Source organism: Lutra lutra, chromosome 14, assembly GCF_902655055.1.
Source record: "Lutra lutra chromosome 14, mLutLut1.2, whole genome shotgun sequence".
Lineage (NCBI taxonomy): Eukaryota > Metazoa > Chordata > Mammalia > Carnivora > Mustelidae > Lutra > Lutra lutra.
The window spans coordinates 74,916,737-74,933,600 of NC_062291.1; the positions used below are offsets into that span (position 1 = coordinate 74,916,737).

The following is a 16,864-nucleotide window of genomic DNA, read 5'->3' on the forward strand; positions in this document are numbered from 1 at the left end:
CTGCCCATGGCATGAGGGAAGAGAGGCTTAAAAAAAATTAATACATGCATGTGGCCCAGAATGCAAAAGATCCAGAAGAGTATTCTTATACAAGGTATATCGCTGTCTGCCCTCACCCGCCAAGTCTATGGTTCCTCTCCCCAGAGACAACCAGTTTTTTTTTTCCAGAAATGAAATTCAACACATACACACGTGTGGCCATCTCACACAGCCAGCCCCAGCCCCAATCCCAGCCCCACATTTTTTATTTCAGACAAAGGGTAGCACACAATAGGTACCATTCACTTTGCTTTTGCACTCTCAATAAACCGGATATTATTCTCTCATGATATGGAGAGAGGCTCTTCATTCTTTTTACAGCTTCATCGTTTCCACTGAGGAATGTGTGGGGGCGGGTGTCTATGCTAATGGACATAGAAGTGTTTTCCAGCACTTCCCCATTAGGAATATTCATGCAACTACTATCTTTTATGATGCTTTTACATCGTAAAAATTGGTCCGGTAAATGTTGAGGCTAGATTTCCTTTGGTCAGGATTCCCAAGTTGCCCTCTGTTGCTAACATACCAACCAACACTCCAGCCAACACCACCGGGGATTGACCCAGGCCGATTTGCAGGCCTTGTAGGCCAAGAAAGCCAAATCCTGGTAATTTCACACGGTTCCTTCCAACTGGAGAGCGCTTCGCACCCTTCCGCACATGGGCAATTGTCTAACCAGTTTTGAACTCGGTAGACTGAAGTGCTGTTGTTCCGTAAACTGTAATTTGTGTTTGTTTTCCTATGAATCAGGGTGAACATCTTTTCCGTGTTTAATGGCCTTTGTCTTTCTTTCTCTGTACATTGTCCAAGTTGTTTGCCAATTCTAGGCATTTTTTCATCTCATTTTTACTTTATTTATTATTATTATTTTTTAAGATTTTTAAGATTTTATTTATTTATTTGAGGGAGAGAGCGAGCGAGGCAACATAAGCTGGGGGAGAAGCAGAGGGAGATTGAGCCCCCCATGGGGCTCCGTGCTCAGCACAGTCTGCTGTCCATCTCCCTCGGCTCCTCCCACTGTGCTCTCTTGCTCTCTCTCTCTCTGGAATGAATAAAATAAAATCTTAAAAAAATTTTTTTAATTAAAAAAAATAAATGTTTGGGGTGCCTGGGTGGCTCAGTGGGTTAAAGCCTCTGCCTTCGGCTCAGGTCATGATCTCAGGGTCCTGGGATGGAGCCCCACATTGGGCTCCCTGCTCAGCAGTGAGCCTGCTTCCCTTCCTCTCTCTCTCTCTGCCTGCCTCTCTGCCTACTTGTGATCTCTGTCTGTCAAATAAATAAGTAAACTCTTTAAAAAAAATTTCTAAAAAAATAAATGTTTGAGTTACCTTTGCCAGTAACGAGCAGAATATGAATGAAATTAACAACATGACATTTGTACCCATAACACTGTTTTTAGCAATAAAAAAGAAGTGAAGGGTCCATATGTATCAATATAGGTAGGTCAATATATCAGTATGGGTAGATTCCCCCCAGGGCCCTGTTGGAAAGAAAAGCAAATGTTGGAAAGACACCATTTAGATACAGAAATTACCATTTATGTACATTATTATTGCCCAAGTACTGCTACCCACCTCATACACACTACAAGATATCAAAACATGGACACTCAGAATCCTTATTATTAACTTCCATAATTATAATTACATAATTATTATTATTTATTTTTTGTTACAATAGGATGCACAGCTAATATGACAAAAAAATTCATCTTTGCTAATTCACATGGTGGTCAGAGAGGTGTTTGTCAATGCTATTTTTTATAGTTTTAATTTTGTATCCAATTTTAAAAGAAAAAAGGGAAAGAGGTTTACAATATTTTGGAGTTCAGAAGACGTGGCTGGTAGGAAGGGTTGCCAGTGAGAGGTGACTGGGTGGTTTCTGGAACCCCAAGATGGTTCCATGTCTGATTTGCATTCAAATCCTGATCTATCAGCCACTGTTCCCGAGATGCACAAGCGCCTCCTTCCTCTTTATCTTGGGAACTTGCATCTATCACATCAAAACCCTCCATCTTCAGCCTCTGACAGTCTTCCCACTCATCCCCAGTGTCCTGTTGGTCACACCTGTACCAAATGGCACTACCGATGAGGACAAAACCCAGGACCCAGGCAACCGCCTGCCAGAGCCGGCAGAGACCTCATTGGGAAAGACAGCTGTATTTCTTAGCGTTTACCTGCCCCTGCCACAAACCACCTAATTCCTGCAAAGATCTCACTGAATCAAGATTGAATGGTAACAAAAGTGTGATACAAAGCCCTCCATTAAGAACCAAGGCGTCTTCGTCCTGTCTTCTCAGCCTCCATTGGGGGAAAATAATGAATACTTTACAAAGCTATTTCATAACATGTTATGTTAAATAAACAACAAATTACTTTTTCTTTTACTAGCTTTTAATGCTAATAGTGCCATTTATTGCTGACCTTCAGATATATGAGATATTTTAAATGACAACATAAAAAGAGTTCTTGTTTGAAAACGCAAGCTACTTTAGACTGCATATTATTACTTATAAGTACAGCGTGTGACAGCATCGCGCATTTCAGCATCCCATTTATATCTAACTGGTATATATTTCAGTTGACATTTATTGTTCTCCTGCATATGTGTCAAATTTCCTAATCATGACTCTGACAAAGGCGTAGAGCTTGGTATATATAAATTACATTGGCTACCATATAATCAGTGTTATCTATTAGAATGCTATTTGTGACAAATCATGTTCAAAATAAAAATTGAATTGATTTTTCTGTTATTTTAATATTGTGCCGCTCACAGCGAGCCCTTGATTGAATCTTAAACGCTTTAATGTTCTATTTTTGTTTCAGGCAGATCAGAAATGAGGTTTGCACTATCCGCAAAGCTAAAACAATTTGTAAAACAACAAAATCAAATTTCAAAAAGCATCTTTGTTTTCCAGCCAGAGGAGTAAATTTGGCGACGCTGTCATTACGGGGCACACAACTTAGCCACCAAAGCCTCACACGCACATTTAATTTCTGTGCATCTATTTTCACCTAAATCAGATTTTAACTGTAATGCAGGGTATGAAAAGCCTCTGCCAGGTCTTTGTCTCTACCTTTTCTCTCGACCCATTGCAGCTTTCCTCCCGGCTAATCTGAGCTCCATATCACCTTGCCCTGGTTTGGACGAAGTTCTGTGTCCTGGGAGCATGGCGGTTCTGTTTTCCAGAGCCCCCAAAGGGGTCTCTCTTAAGAGGGCCCCTGCTTGACCCAAATTACTTATGAGATGCATCATTTGTGACTGCCCCGGGCTAGCATCATCTCCTTGGTTTAACTCGTTGTTTAGGGCAGGGACTAGCAAATGAGGGCCCATGGGCCACCTGTGTTTGTATGGCCCTCCAGCTAAAAATGTTCACATTTTTAAAAAAATTTTTTTAATGAAAATCAAAAGGAGAATACTATTTCGTGATACATGAACATTATATGAACTTAACATTTCAGTGCCTATAAATAAACTCTGATGGGAACACAGCCACCCTTGCTCATTTACATATTGTCTATAGCTGCTTTCCTGCTAAGATGACAGAACTGAGTATTTGCGAGGGAGACCAGATGGCCCCAAAGCCTGAAAATTTGACTATCTGGCCCTTTAGAGAGAAAGCCTTCAAACCTTCATTTAAAAGGAAGGGCCTTAGTAATTTATGTCTTTATTAAAAGGATTATCACCTTCAGGGCAGGGGGCTGAGGGAGCATTCAAATAAAACGTTGCATTCGCCACGATCAATTTCATAGAAAGCTTTATAGATGCATTGGCTAAAAGGTTCTCAACCTTTTATTAGACGTTAGATAAAAGTTTTTAGAAAAAAATGAGGAAAAAAGGAGAACCAATAAATAAAACAACCCCAACTTTCACAAAGCTGCAGTTGTGATCAATGTGTACACAAATTATAAAATAAATCCTAAATGTCCTTAGACAAATGGGTTGAAAAATAAGCAATCACCAAAACTGTGTTGAGTTTAAGCAAATGGGAGCGGCTTTGGTTCAAATGGCCTTAAGCCAGAGGTCTGTTAGCAGCTGCCAGTCACCCAGACCGGGGCTATGGAAGGCAGGGGGTGCCTCAGCCAGATGAAGAAGCCTGGGGAGATTTGCCCTTGGTGTGACCTTCAGAACACATACCAGAAACGAGGGCTAAACAAGGGCTAGGTGTTCGGCCCCTTCAGGTCATGGCGTACCTGGTGCCCCTTCCTGATAGTACCCCAGACTAGCCAGGGAAGGTAGAGTATATGCTCTTAGCCTTTAGAGAATTAAAAAAATCTAGTTTAAATCCAGATACGAACACAGGCTTTTGTTGGGGACATATCAGCCTCTGCGGGAGGGGCTATTATTGGAAGACTGATGGAGGCTGGTGTACCCCACTGTCTCCCCACCAAGCTCATCTCCATCAGCTGAGAAAAAGAGACTTTTAAGGAGAGGACAGTTGAGGACTCTGCCTGCTGGGTATTCCCATCTAATGATGGCTCCTACTGTAGAGCACTGCTTCTGCCCTGGGCACCGGGGGAAACTTTGGGTATTTGTTGGGGGAGAGGTCGGGGGTGACATGGGGGTAATTTGGTAGAGGAACTCAGAGGCCCTTTGGGAAGGAGCCAAGACCCCAGCTCTTGAAACTCTTGGGGTGGGAGAGAGGCTGATGAGCAAGGCCTAGAGCAGGGCAAGGAGATGAGGCCCTCCAGGCTCTGGCCTTACTCAAACCTCTCAACTTTTGTTCTGGTGGTGGTGTTCCTTTCCAGGGCCTTCAGCTCGGTCAAGGGCTGCCCGTGAGCCTTGTGCCGGCAAAATGCCAGGCCATGCCCTTCGTGTTCATGATGCATTTAATCCTCTCAAATCACCTCATGAAGAAGGCGTCATCATTACATCATCATAACAGGAGACTGGGGCTCAGAGTGGGTGAGTTTTTCCTGCCAGATCACACAGCAGCCACATGACACAAACAGGTGTGAGGCCTCCCAGAGCCTAGCCCTCGACATCCTGAACCCCATTATACCAACTCTAGCACTTCGTATACTTTCGGGTTTCTCATGAATCCTCTCGTCTCTTTTCTTTCTGAATTGATCCAGCAGCTCTTGGAGCACTGGTTCATGTTGTGATAGTGGCCTCAGAGGATCACACGATGGGGCAGTGATGTGGCAGTGACGTGGCAGCGATGTGGCAGCGACGTGGTATTGACGTGGCAGTGTGACATGAAGGTTAAGCGTGCCGACTCTGACCTCAGACCTCCTGCCATTTACTGTCTGTGTGACCCTGAGCCAAGTGCCTCAGTTTATTCATTCATAAGATGAAAATGTTTAAAGAATACTAATTAAATGAGCTATTCCAGGGGAAGGACTTAGGCCAGAGCCTGACAGAAGCAAGCACATTAGCAACTGCTGCTGGTTTTATTACTGGTCGGTGATGCCCGAGCAGCCTCCCTCCCGGGGTAGAATCCCTGGGAGGAACGTCCAGCGGTAAAGAGTCTCCATTCGTGGGCAGGAGCCCGGGGTTCTGAACCGCGTTGTGTTAATAACTCACCACGAGGGACATAACGCCAACCCATCCCCAACCCATGTCAGCTGCGTTCTTGGGTCCCTTTGCCCCAGGGGTAATTGACAATCCTTCCTGAGCAGGTGTGGGCTGGATTTACCAGCCTAAGCTCCCTATTTCCATAACCAACAGGGCTCCTGAGTGAGCTGTTTTGTTATCTTCATGCCTTTTACAAAGTAGGCATTGGAGGATCAGAGAGATTAAGGCAAGCATCCAGAGCCACACAGCCAGAAAAAACCAGAGTTGAGATCTGAACTCAGGGGGTCTCCCTCCTGGCCACAGGCTTCACAGCTATACTGGAGCGACGTTAAAGCCAAGATTAAGATCCTGGTTAGAGGCAGCCTGTCCCCAGTCTGTGGGGGGTGGGGAGGGGCAGTCAGGACAGGCAACAGGACAGGCCCTCCCAACAGCTTGCTTCCGGAGGATTCTGGCACAGGAAGATAAAGAAGCGACTGACCGCAAAAGAGCACTTTAATGCTAGGGAAGCCAAAGGATCCCGACAAAAGGCCCTGTGGTCGTCAGCAAACGCACAAACCCTCACTTCGGTTTCTTCACGTCTCCAGACCCAGGGACATTTGTCTTATCAGGTAACGGAATTGTTTTTAGTGGCAGGAATGAGCTCATTACAGATGCAGCTTGTGCTAATAATGATACCATGCTCTGCAGAAATCACTTCTCTGCCTCGCCCGACACACGATGCTCCCGAAATTACAGGCTAGAGAGGAGCAGTGAGGGGGAAGATTAAGGAAAAGAATTACAGTGAGGAACTGCGTCCACAAAAGGACTTGCAGATTTGCACACTGAACTAGGCAATCTTAATCATGAAGTTGTAGCCGAATTACATGCTATGATGGCCGTTATTCAATTGTTACCTCTGTCCCTGGGTTGCTGTTTTTTGCTTTTGTTTTACAGTTCAAGCCAGTTTTCAAAGGCGATACCCACTGATTTAGTCAGTGACTTGAACACTGATGCCCAATAGGATTCCAAGATCAGGATGAGGGCTCCTTGCAAGGAATCATTTCAATCTTGGCACCCCTTAATTTCACGGGCAAAGAGCTCAAGAACCTTCAGTCCAGAGCCGTCATCTACAAACTCTGTGGGTTTGGGACAGGTGGCTGGGCAGAAACGGCTTCCACCGCCCTCATTTCCGAGGGGCCAGAGCTGTGGCAGGTTGGCCCGCCCACCCCAGGCAGGGGTCCCATCTATCTCCTGCTTTCATCATGGATGGAGGCAGGGGCAGGCGAGGCGGTGTCATTCTCCCAGGGTCTTAACAAAGTTGAAAAAAATATTAACTATGGTCACTGAGGTTTGTTCCAGCCCTTTGAACAAGCTGCCAGCTACCCTCTATTGACACATGACTTTTTTCCTGTAAACATACAATCTCAAGAAAATTAAAATCTTTAAAATAAAGATTTTTTTTTTGTCCTAATTGTGAAAACAATACACGTGGGCTGTGGAAAATTGGAAGGCACTCAAACAAGAAAATAAAAATAACTAACGATACACCATCATCCAAATAACCACCGCAAGCATTATGGGCTAGTGTCCTCCCCCCTCCCCCCACTGTTTTAAAAATGAAAAAATAGGATCATTGTGTGTGTGCGTGTGTGTGTGTGTATACATGGGTTTATTGTTCTCGAACAATTGTTCATAAAACTGTAGTTTTATGGCCTGTTTTTAGGCCTGTTTTTCATGTTCTCTAAGTATCTGTCCATAACAGTAATCTTCTATCACATCATTGTTGGGTAGTGGGAGAGATGGTAATCCCAAATCCTGTGGGGTTTGGGCTGCTGCTTTGTTTTGTACGACAATCACCCTGGACATCATCTTTGGCTGTTTCCCTGGAGGAGAAATCGTGTCTGGGCCAGGCCCCTCTGGCTGGCGGGTGAACTATGAGGGCCTTCTCTCACAATAAACGTGTTTAAATACAGAAAGCAAAATACGTGACACTTCAAGGGAAACTAATTACATTGAAATAGAATCCAAGTTATTAGGACAATTCTATGAACCAACCACGTGCTTCTTTTTTTTTTTTTTTTAAGATTTTATTTATCTATTTGACAGAGATCCCAAGAGAGGCAGGCAGAGAGATGGGGAAGCAGGCTCCCTGCTGAGCAGAGCGCCCAATGCGGGGCTCAATCCCAGGACCCTGAGATCACGACCTGAGCCGAAGGCAGAGGCTTAACCCACTGAGCCTCCCAGGCACCCCCCAACCATGAGCTTCTTTATGCACAGATTGAATAGCCATATGTTAGAGTGTTGATACAGTCGCTCTAATAACTACATCGTTATACAGTACGATCAACACTAACATTTTGCGAGACTGCACGCAGCAAACGTCATGATACAGACGGATCTGTGGCTTCTATTAGGCCAACAGGACAGGATACCTGTGGTTTGCTGTGTTAAGGGAAGGGAATGCTAAATCACACTTGGGAGGTTCGTAAAAACAGAGAGGTGACATTTTTCTCATCAAAGTCCTTTGTACTCATTAGAGTTAAAGATTTGGCATCTGATTTCTCTGCCCTGGGCAGGTCTCCCAGGACCCGAATGCTGTACTGTTGTGGCTCTGCCCATTACTGAGCCTTTGGATCTGCGATGGTCTCGCTGCTTCACGAGCTGCATTTGAGGTCTTTTGAAGCCGCTGGATGCCGAGCGAGGTCAGAGAGAGTGCCTGTCAGTGGCAACAAGTATGAGCCAGTGCACTGGGCCGAACTGTGTCCCCAAAAGCACAAGGTTGAAGTCCTAACCCCCAGTACCTCAGCCTAGGATTTCTTTGGAAAGGGGCTCACTGCAGGTATAATGAGCTAAGCTTAGACACGCTCATCCTGGAAAAGAGTGGGCCCTAATCCAGGGTGACTGGCATCCTTATAAGACGACAGCCATGTGAAGACACAGAGACACAGAGGGGACATCACAGGACCATAAAGATAGGGATAGTAGTTATGTACCAAGGAAGGCTGAGGATTTCCAGCAAACCACTGGGAGCTGGAAAGAAAGAGGTAAGGAAGGATTCTCCCTCGAGGTTTCCAAAAAAGTGCGGCCTTATTAACACCTTGAATTTGGATTTCTGGCTTCCAGAACCGTGAAGTAATACACTTCTGTTGTCTTACGGCATCCAGTGTGAGGTACTGTTACAGCAGTGCTGTGAAACAAATACATCTTATGTCCGCCAGTCGGGGGTCTCCTGAGGAGTGGGATTCTGAAACACCAGGGTTGGGTGGGCATACCGTCATGCCACCACGTCAGGACCCAAGATGGCTGACAGGGACCGTTGGTTGGTTAGTGCGCTGGGCTAGGGCTTCCATAAGAGCCTGATCCAGGTGCACAATGTCACCTCAAGGTAAGGAAGAGATGAGCCTCACCCCGGCTCTTCTCAAGGTCAACACAACCTAGGAACCCCCAGCCCCCACAGAAACGTTCAGCATGCTGAGAAGTAGCTTCTTTATTCCCACACCGCAGTGAAAGGTCTTTATCATTAATGACATGCTGTTGCCAAACAGACAGCGAGCCAGCGGCAGTTGAAAGGATTCTTAGGTTTTGAAATTTTCCTAGGGCCTGTTGGGTGTGGGTGAGGGGCTGGTTCTCATGCAAGAGTGATGAGTTTCTGAGTCCCCTGCTACGTTCACCTCTCCTTGGCAGGCTGTCTGCCTCAGCTTTCCGCATACTTTGCTGAGAACAGTGGCTCGAGGTAAATCTTCCCGCTGCACAACATATTTGTCCCTTGGGCACAGCCACATGTCACTGGAGGTCTGGGTTCCTCTGTCAGGGGTCTCCCATGGGCAAGACAGCTGCCACCTGGAAGAGAAACCATCCTGACGAGTTACAGGCCGACGCGCCGCTAAGCAGGGAGGCTACTGCAAACATCTCATCCCCTTTATAAAAGTAGTGGGAAAGAAAGAGCGCTCCCTTACCTGCGACAGAAAACTCCAGATATTTGGGCAGTGGTCCTTCATGCTGCAAAACTTTTGGAGAAGGGACGGAAGGAGGTTGGGTGGACCTGTCGCCATATATTCTAAAGGACAAAAGTCATAGACTTACTCCTCTTTTGAATAATAAAGAAAAGAAATACAATCTGTCCTGTGTGAGCACAGCAGCTTACTTTCTAATCCTGATGGGGATTTATCCTAAACTTAAAGGATTATCGTATCTCCATTATGCAGGAGGGAAAACTGAGGCCAAACAGCCCCCCTCTGCAGGGCCCTACCATGCCACTCCTCAGGACTTAGGTTGCTGCCAGGACAGGTGGCCCGGTGGGTTTTTACTCCTGGTCTCTCCCTGCAACCAGCAAAGACGGCAAGCAGGCTTCTGGAGAATGCTGGGTGGGGCGGGGAGTGGAGGGTCGCTGCTTACCGTGAAGGCCTTGCTATTACCAACAAGGCTCCTTCTGTACAACAAACCAAACAGAAAAGCAGCAGTAGAACTGGGGTGGGGCCCCTACAAACGCCCCCCTCAGCCCAGCCCCAGCTCTGGCCCTGGTTCTCGTCACCTGTGGCTGTGCCCCACGCCAGCCCCACGCCGGACTCACTCCTCAAATGGCTTCAGGTGTGCCATCCTGGCCTGCTCCATGATGCCCAGGAAGTCCCTGTAGCAGTTTCTGGCCATGACAGTGTACCGCGTGGCACAGCCTAATTCGGTGACCCTGGCTCTTGGGAGGTAGCCAGCCCAGCCCGGGATCGGGGGCTCGTAGAGGGGTTTCTTGATGTTTTTGCATTCTGTAAAAAAGATAGCATGCTTCCTGAGGGCTTTGAGAAGCCCGCACCCCTACAGCTACCCCCGGTGAGCCGCTAGGCCTCGAGAGGCCCTCAGAGCAGCTACCCCTGGTTGGTTGATTCTGGGAGCCAGGCACCTGGGTAGGGGCTTTCCAAATACCCTCGGAGCTCCTTCTCTCACACACTGGGACGGCTGACACCATTATTGACTCCACCTTACGAACAGGACATGGAGGACTTGCAGAGGTTAAAAGAGTCTTGGTCATGGTCACCCGGCAAGGAGGTGGTAGGACCAAGCTTCAAACCTGCACCTGTCTGAGTCTCAGGTTCTTTGTCTTCAACAGATCCTGCTCCTCGTTCAGATTAATAAAAAAAGCTTCACACATTGCCTCTTGTATAGTTTACAGAAAAGAAGCAGGAGAAGAATCCAGGTCAGAAGAAAGTACATCAGACTCAGCACCAGGAATCTGCCTTCAGGTCATGAATGACTCTGACTGGCTGACCTGGCCCAATTCCCACTGGTGAGATCAAAGATTCCTGTCTGCCTGCCTGCCTCCAGTTGCGGTCAGAATAGAATTAGGCCACTGAGTCCCAGAATCTCAGAGCCAGAAGGCACTATGGGAAGCATCTAATCCATCCTTCCCTGTGCTGGAGGAAGGAACTACAGCCCAGAGAGGGGAGGCAATGTGTCATAGTTCACACAGCAAACAGTCACAGAGCTCGGCGAAATCTCAAACTCTCGGGCAGATGTTCTTTGTTATGATTCGGAAAACTTTCAAGCACAATAAATGTGTGGTTAGCTGTCCCACAACTATAGTCCTAATAATAAAGACAGTTCTGGAGTCCATTACTTTTCTTATAGGTCTTTAGACCCTAAGAACGGTCCAGGACAAATCATTGTGTTAGCCTTATAGAATCACGTCAGAAGTTGGTTTTTGTCATTGTTATCATGGTTGTTCTCCAGTGCCTGCCACAGCTGGATTCCAGCTGAGGTCTAACCTCACTCAGACAAGGGCCATTACCTTCGCAGCCTCACTTTCCCCAGCTCTAAAATGGGAATAATCATGTTGACCTCATGAAATAATGGTGCCCAGCACTGAGAAAGCAACCCCAGAGCGTCCATCCTGAGACAGCAGGTGCGGTCTGAGCGATCGTGGCCACATGCAGGGGGAAGGGGGTCTCTGTTCACAGCACCCTCTGGCCTGACCAGGACCGGGTCCCTCTCTCCCCCAGGAGATGTTTCTTTCTCACTGGATGAAACCAAGCCTTTCTGTCTTGCACCACACCGCCTGGGGATTTGGAAGTGGGTTGGACTCCCTGCTCCCTGGGCCGGCCCAGTGGGCCTGCTGGGCCTTGCACTTGGGCCCCAGTAGAAGGGGACTGGTTTCCGGGGGGCTGGTACCCAGACACAGGGGGTGATATTGCCGGTAATACTGGTGCAGCGCCCGCAGGACGGTCTCCTCGGAGCAGACGGGCTTCAGCCTCCGGGCAGTGGCTACCGAGCAGCGAAATTCCTCCATCTGGTTTTTATAGCGTTGTGTGATCTCCTGGAAGATCTTCAGACAGTGGGCCATGCTGTCCTTGCTGGTGGCCTGCTGGCAGCCGAGGTAGGGTACAAAGCCTGCAAGAGCCGACGAATGGGAGCCTTCAGCGAGGCCGTCGGAACCTACAGACGCTCCCCAGAGTCCCAGCCCGCTCCGTGGCATTTCCTCCCTGGCGGACAGCACTGCCTTTCCCCAAAGGCCATTAATACAAGCAGTGCTGTTGTCTGCACCGCACTGGGCCCTCCCAAGGCCACACACACACACAAAATGACCTTGGAGCTGGGGAGGGAAGGCCCATTTCAACAAAGACGATGACAGTAATATTCTTTGATAGCAAAGACCCTGATGTCAGTCTGAACCACAAATGGGGAAAGCATTTAATGGGCCAAAATGATAGTCTGAGGAGTAATTGAAATTATTCATCTTTTTTAGAGAGAAAGCTTATTTTCCTTGACACTTCCCAAATGCAATTTGGGATCCTTTTTTTTGTCGGACCATCGGGAAATTGCGGGGCTTATTAAAAGCTGAGACCTATTACACAAAAAAAGGTAAATTCATTATCTGTGGGGCCCATCCCCTAGAACAATTTTTTACCACTTCCCACAAAATAACATATAATCATTACAATTAGTATGGGTAAAACACAAGTATTTATTTAAACTGGAGGCTGAATCCCAGGGCCTACACCATTGTCACAATAAAACTAGTTTTTGAAAGCACAAAAGGAAGAAAAACTGGTTAAGAACTTGGTTTTCGATGGGTAAATAAATAAATAAATAAGTACCTCTCGCTCATTACCGAAGCCCCACATTTCGCCTGTGTCCCGCAAGAAAACCTGCCTCCCACATCCTGCGAGAAGCCGCTTCTGGAAAAATCTGATTACGAGGCTGTTCCGGAAGCCCTCCACCCACCAGAGAGGCTCCTCAACCCTGGGGCAATTAAAAGATACCCTAGTGTTGTTGGGGGAGATCGTAGAAACCGAGGGGTCCTGGTGCCTGGATAGATTTTACGTAATTGTATATATGTACACACAGAGGAATTCAAGCTACCTTCCCAGAATCTTACTAAGGGCCAGGACAATCTTAGGAGAGACCTATCGTTATCCTATGTAGAGGGCTGAAATTGTGTCTCCCGAATAGGTATGTCCCAGTCCTAACCTATGGGTCCCATGAAGGTGATCTTATCTGGAAATAGGGTCTTTGCACACATCATTAAGGATTTGGGAATGAGATTATCCTTGTCTGGGGAAGGGCCCTAAATCCAGCTGTCTCTGTCTTGGTCCCCTGTCTAGTGTGGCCAGCTGGCTGGGCCAGAACAGGCACTTGCGCTTTTTAGGACACTTGTTGAAAATACTCTGTTATAAGAGAAGAGCGAGGGGGATCTGAGGAAGAGACACAGAGGTGCAGGGCAGAAGGCATGAGAAGAGCCGTGGGAAGACCAGGGGGTGGCGGGGACAGAGACTGGGGCCATGCCGCCGTAAGTCACAGAACAGTCGAGGCCACAAGAAACTGGAAGAGACAAGGAAGGACCCTCCTCTAGAGCCTTCGGAGAGAGCATGGCCCTAGTGACACCTGATTTCAGACTGCTTGCCCCCCTAACCCTGGGAGAGGATAACCATCTTTTGTATTAAACGGCAGGCCTAAGAAACTAATACACCCATTTAATAGACATTTTTACTTAATGCAGAAAGTAAGTTCTCAGTAACCCAGAAGCCTGAGGACAAGAACCTTTAGGTAGTGACCGACTATCCCTGTTTGCCAAGGACTTAGGGGTTTCCTGGGACTGAGGACTTTCAGTGCCAAAACCAGAGCCATTCCAGACAAATCAGGGCACTTGGATCATTCTCCCTTTAGGGGACCCAGGAAGGAATGGGACCCTAAGAACAGTCCTAGTGCAAAACTTGAGAAATCTCACCTTGGGAAAAAGAACCTTAATCCATTGCATCTATTCCTTATCTTGGCCCCAAGGCAGTGATACCCATTAAGTGCTTCCCACAGGCGCAACCACATCCTGTGAGACCTGGCCTGAGTTCTATCTCTCCATTAGTTTGAACTCAGTTATCAGCCATCTTCAGCAAGGGAGGTTTTCAACAAGTATCTTAAAAAGCTAAAGTGCCAGTACTGGCCCAGCCAGTCAGAAGGACACAGACAGTGGACTAGGGCAGGGACAGCAAGCAGGACCGTGGTTCCCCTGCCAGGCACATCCACGTGGCACATCTCTACTTACCACTGTAGCCTGGTGTGATTGGCAGATGTCTCATGAAGGTCCTGGAAGACTCCATGATCCCGCTTGCTGTTAATGAAGGGAAGAGGGAATGAGATGATCTCATCCAGTGTCCCTGCCTCGGAACTCACTGTGTGTGTGGCGAGAGCCCTCGGGAGCAGGATGACCCTGCCTGGGGGGTTGGGACAGAGAGGCAGCACCGCCATCTTAACGCAGAACCGGCAGGCATAGTTGGTGACAGTTATAAAAACAACAGGTGTTCCCCTATTACATGAGTTTACATACATATGGTCTGATCAACCATCCACGAGCGTCTCCCTTCCTGGGACCTCCTCTATCCAGCCAACCCTCCAGCCAGCGGGCCGGCTAGCCAGCCATGGTGAACCATACACACACCATGGCCAACAATGGCGATGTCGTTAGGAACATAAAGATGAGCGGGACCCAGAAGCCCTCCTGTGAACCCCTAAACCTCCAAGAGGGAAGAGATGAAGAACTCCCACTCCCAGAGCCTTTCTTTCTCCGGGGGGAAAAGGTCGCAATGGGAATGTCTGCTGCCCCTCCCCACCATCACCCCCCTCAGGACAGTGGGCAGTGTCCAGAGACATTTTGGGTTATCACAATTAGGGGATGGGGCGCTACTAGTACCTAGTGACTTAAGAGGCCAAGGATGCTGTTAAACATCCTACAGGACACTGGGCAGCCCCACAAGGAAGAATTAGAATAAGCTCTGGCTGGAAGGGCTCAGAGGTCCCTAAGAGTTGGCATGGAGTCCAAGATGGGTGAGCAGAGGGTGGCAGGGGGGTGACAACCTGGCATTGGTTTATGTGGCTACTGCCACCCCAGCCAGACCCCATCCCCGTTCTGGGATGGCTTCTGGTCCCGGTAAAGGGCCAGGTCCTGCACCTGGGCTTCCCCTGATGCTTTCCAATGCCAGGTCTCCCAGTCGATTCACCTCTCAGAAGTGGGGTCTTCGTGGCCAGGATGGGTGGTCTCAGGGGTGGAGGGGAGGGCCACCATCCGCGTTTAGTCAGCAGTGGTGGGAATTTTAAACACAGTCAGACACTTACAGGACACTTGCTACGACACCGCTGACCGGGGCCTGCACTCCTATAAAACCCTCGCTGCCCTAGGATTAGTTTCCGTTTCTGTCTCCCATTTATAGATGAGGGGGAAAGGCAGGGGAGGCTAAGTAACTTATTTGAGGGCTCTCCCATCCAAGGACGTATGAACGGACACAGGACATCCATATTCTGAGGGCAGGGCTATGTTATACGAAGGCGTGGCCCTGGGGAGGGGGCTGAGTCCTGTGAGGGTGGGTGGCAGCCCGGAGGAGGTGGAATCGGAGAGGAAGAGCGTGGACAGGACGTGTGCTGGGGGTGTGGGCCCTGAGGGGTCCGTAAGCTCCACCACAGCTCCCCCCCCCCCCCCCCCCCCCCGCCTCCTGTCCCGGGGCAGCGGCACTCCCCCGTCCTCACCTTGACGAGCCCGGATCGCTGCCAGCCAGGCCTCCTGCCCTCCAGGCCGACCCTGTCAGCCAGCGCTCCTGGCCTTTGTGCGCTCACCAGCGCCCCACCCCACCCCGGGGGAGGGGGAGGAAGGGGAAAGGAGGCGCCGGACCCTCCCTGCTACCCCTCCCCCTCGCGAGCCCGCCCAAACAGGACGCGAGCCCGCCCGCCGGCCTGGGGCTTGGATCAACCCGAATGGATCGGGGGGCCTTCGCCCCCCACCCCGCCGCGCTCCGCTCAGCGTCAGCCCCCGGGCGTGAAGTTCAGGGGTTTCCCAACAGATACTTGGCCTCTGAAGTTGTTCTCCTATCTGATTCTTGGGACCTGGTCTCCCCGCGCTGGGCCCCTCTGGGTTTTGGAACTGGAGGCAGAGCTACGTGAGAGGATCTAGGTCAAAGCTGCCTTTTCTGCTGTTGACCAACACTAGCGCGGCCTGGGGCGGGGCGGGAGGTAAGAGGGTTGGCACCCCGCCTTCCTCTCGGGAGTCAGAGCGGCAGAGAGGGGTTGTAAGGGGGCAGCAAGCAGCCTGGGAGGGAAAGGGAGGCCTGTGTGGGTGGTGACTTCCCATCAGACTCCTCCCCCTGGTCCTCTGTCTTCAGAGGGCAAGAACAGGGAGGGGGACAGAAAAGGAGTAATGCACCAAAATGAAGAGGGCGGTGCCAGGGAAGTGGAGCCATACTGCTTTCTGATCATCCGCATTTTGGGGGAGCTAAGGGGGGCCTGAGACTTCATCGTACTGGATTGAAGCCAGGATGCCCACCTGCGACCCAGACAGCGGGAATGAGGGCCTGTCCAGACAGCTAGTACCAGGGGGGCCCTGTGCCTACAACTGACCCCTGATCGCCCAAGAGCACTACGTTCCAACAGATTTGTTTGTTTCCCTGCCTCTCCCGGCCTCCCCCCCGCCCCCATCCCACACCTACTTCCTGGGAGTTGAACTTCAGATGAAGGCTGGGGGAGCTGCCCACTTAGGAAGGACCCATTTGAACCCCCCGTTGGTGTCCTCAGGACTCCACCACAGACTCTCCGGAAGCTTCTAAAGCCAGCTCTGGAGGATGACCCAGACACAGAGCCTGGAGTAAACTCAAGGCTCTAGTTGACAGCCCGTCTGGCGTGCCTGCTAGGATGGGAGGGCTAAGCCCCGTCTGAGTCTGCTTTGTTTTCAACCATCTGCATTTGGGTGTGGTACCCTTAGTCAGCGGCCCAGCTCCTCTGCCTTCTGTCTGCCTAGCCCACTTTCTGTAGCTTGGAGGGAAAAGGGGCTCATGAACACGGATGGAGCCTTGGTTCCCAGCAA

At 49.2% G+C, this 16,864-nt stretch overlaps 1 protein-coding gene across 2 annotated transcripts; it reads right to left on the bottom strand.

Annotated features, from left to right (window-relative positions):
- Positions 1-7,769: 7,769 nt before the first annotated feature.
- On the bottom strand, positions 7,770-15,969 carry C14H10orf82 (chromosome 14 C10orf82 homolog). Of its 2 annotated transcripts, none has more exons than XM_047703417.1 (6): positions 15,892-15,969; positions 14,063-14,128; positions 11,695-11,913; positions 10,109-10,295; positions 9,495-9,595; positions 7,770-9,378 (listed from the first exon to the last, which is right to left on the bottom strand). In XM_047703417.1, the coding sequence occupies exons 2-6, from the start codon at positions 14,115-14,117 to the stop codon at positions 9,233-9,235; spliced, it is 708 nt and encodes a 235-aa protein (XP_047559373.1). In that variant the 5' UTR covers positions 14,118-14,128; positions 15,892-15,969; the 3' UTR covers positions 7,770-9,232. The 2 variants fall into 2 exon arrangements, with proteins under 2 accessions (XP_047559373.1, XP_047559372.1); XM_047703416.1 differs by lacking the exon at positions 15,892-15,969 and adding an exon at positions 15,538-15,634.
- Positions 15,970-16,864: the final 895 nt, after the last annotated feature.

Coding starts and splice junctions, on each gene's coding strand:
- C14H10orf82 (XM_047703417.1), bottom strand. CDS start 14,117: ATGGAGTCTTCCAGGACCTTCATGAGACATCTGCCAATCACACCAGGC. Junction 11,914..14,062: donor AATCACACCAGGCTACAGTG/GTAAGTAGAGAT, acceptor CGGCTCTTGCAG/GCTTTGTACCCTACCTCGGC. Junction 9,596..10,108: donor CACCTGAAGCCATTTGAGGA/GTGAGTCCGGCG, acceptor TTTGTCCTTTAG/AATATATGGCGACAGGTCCA.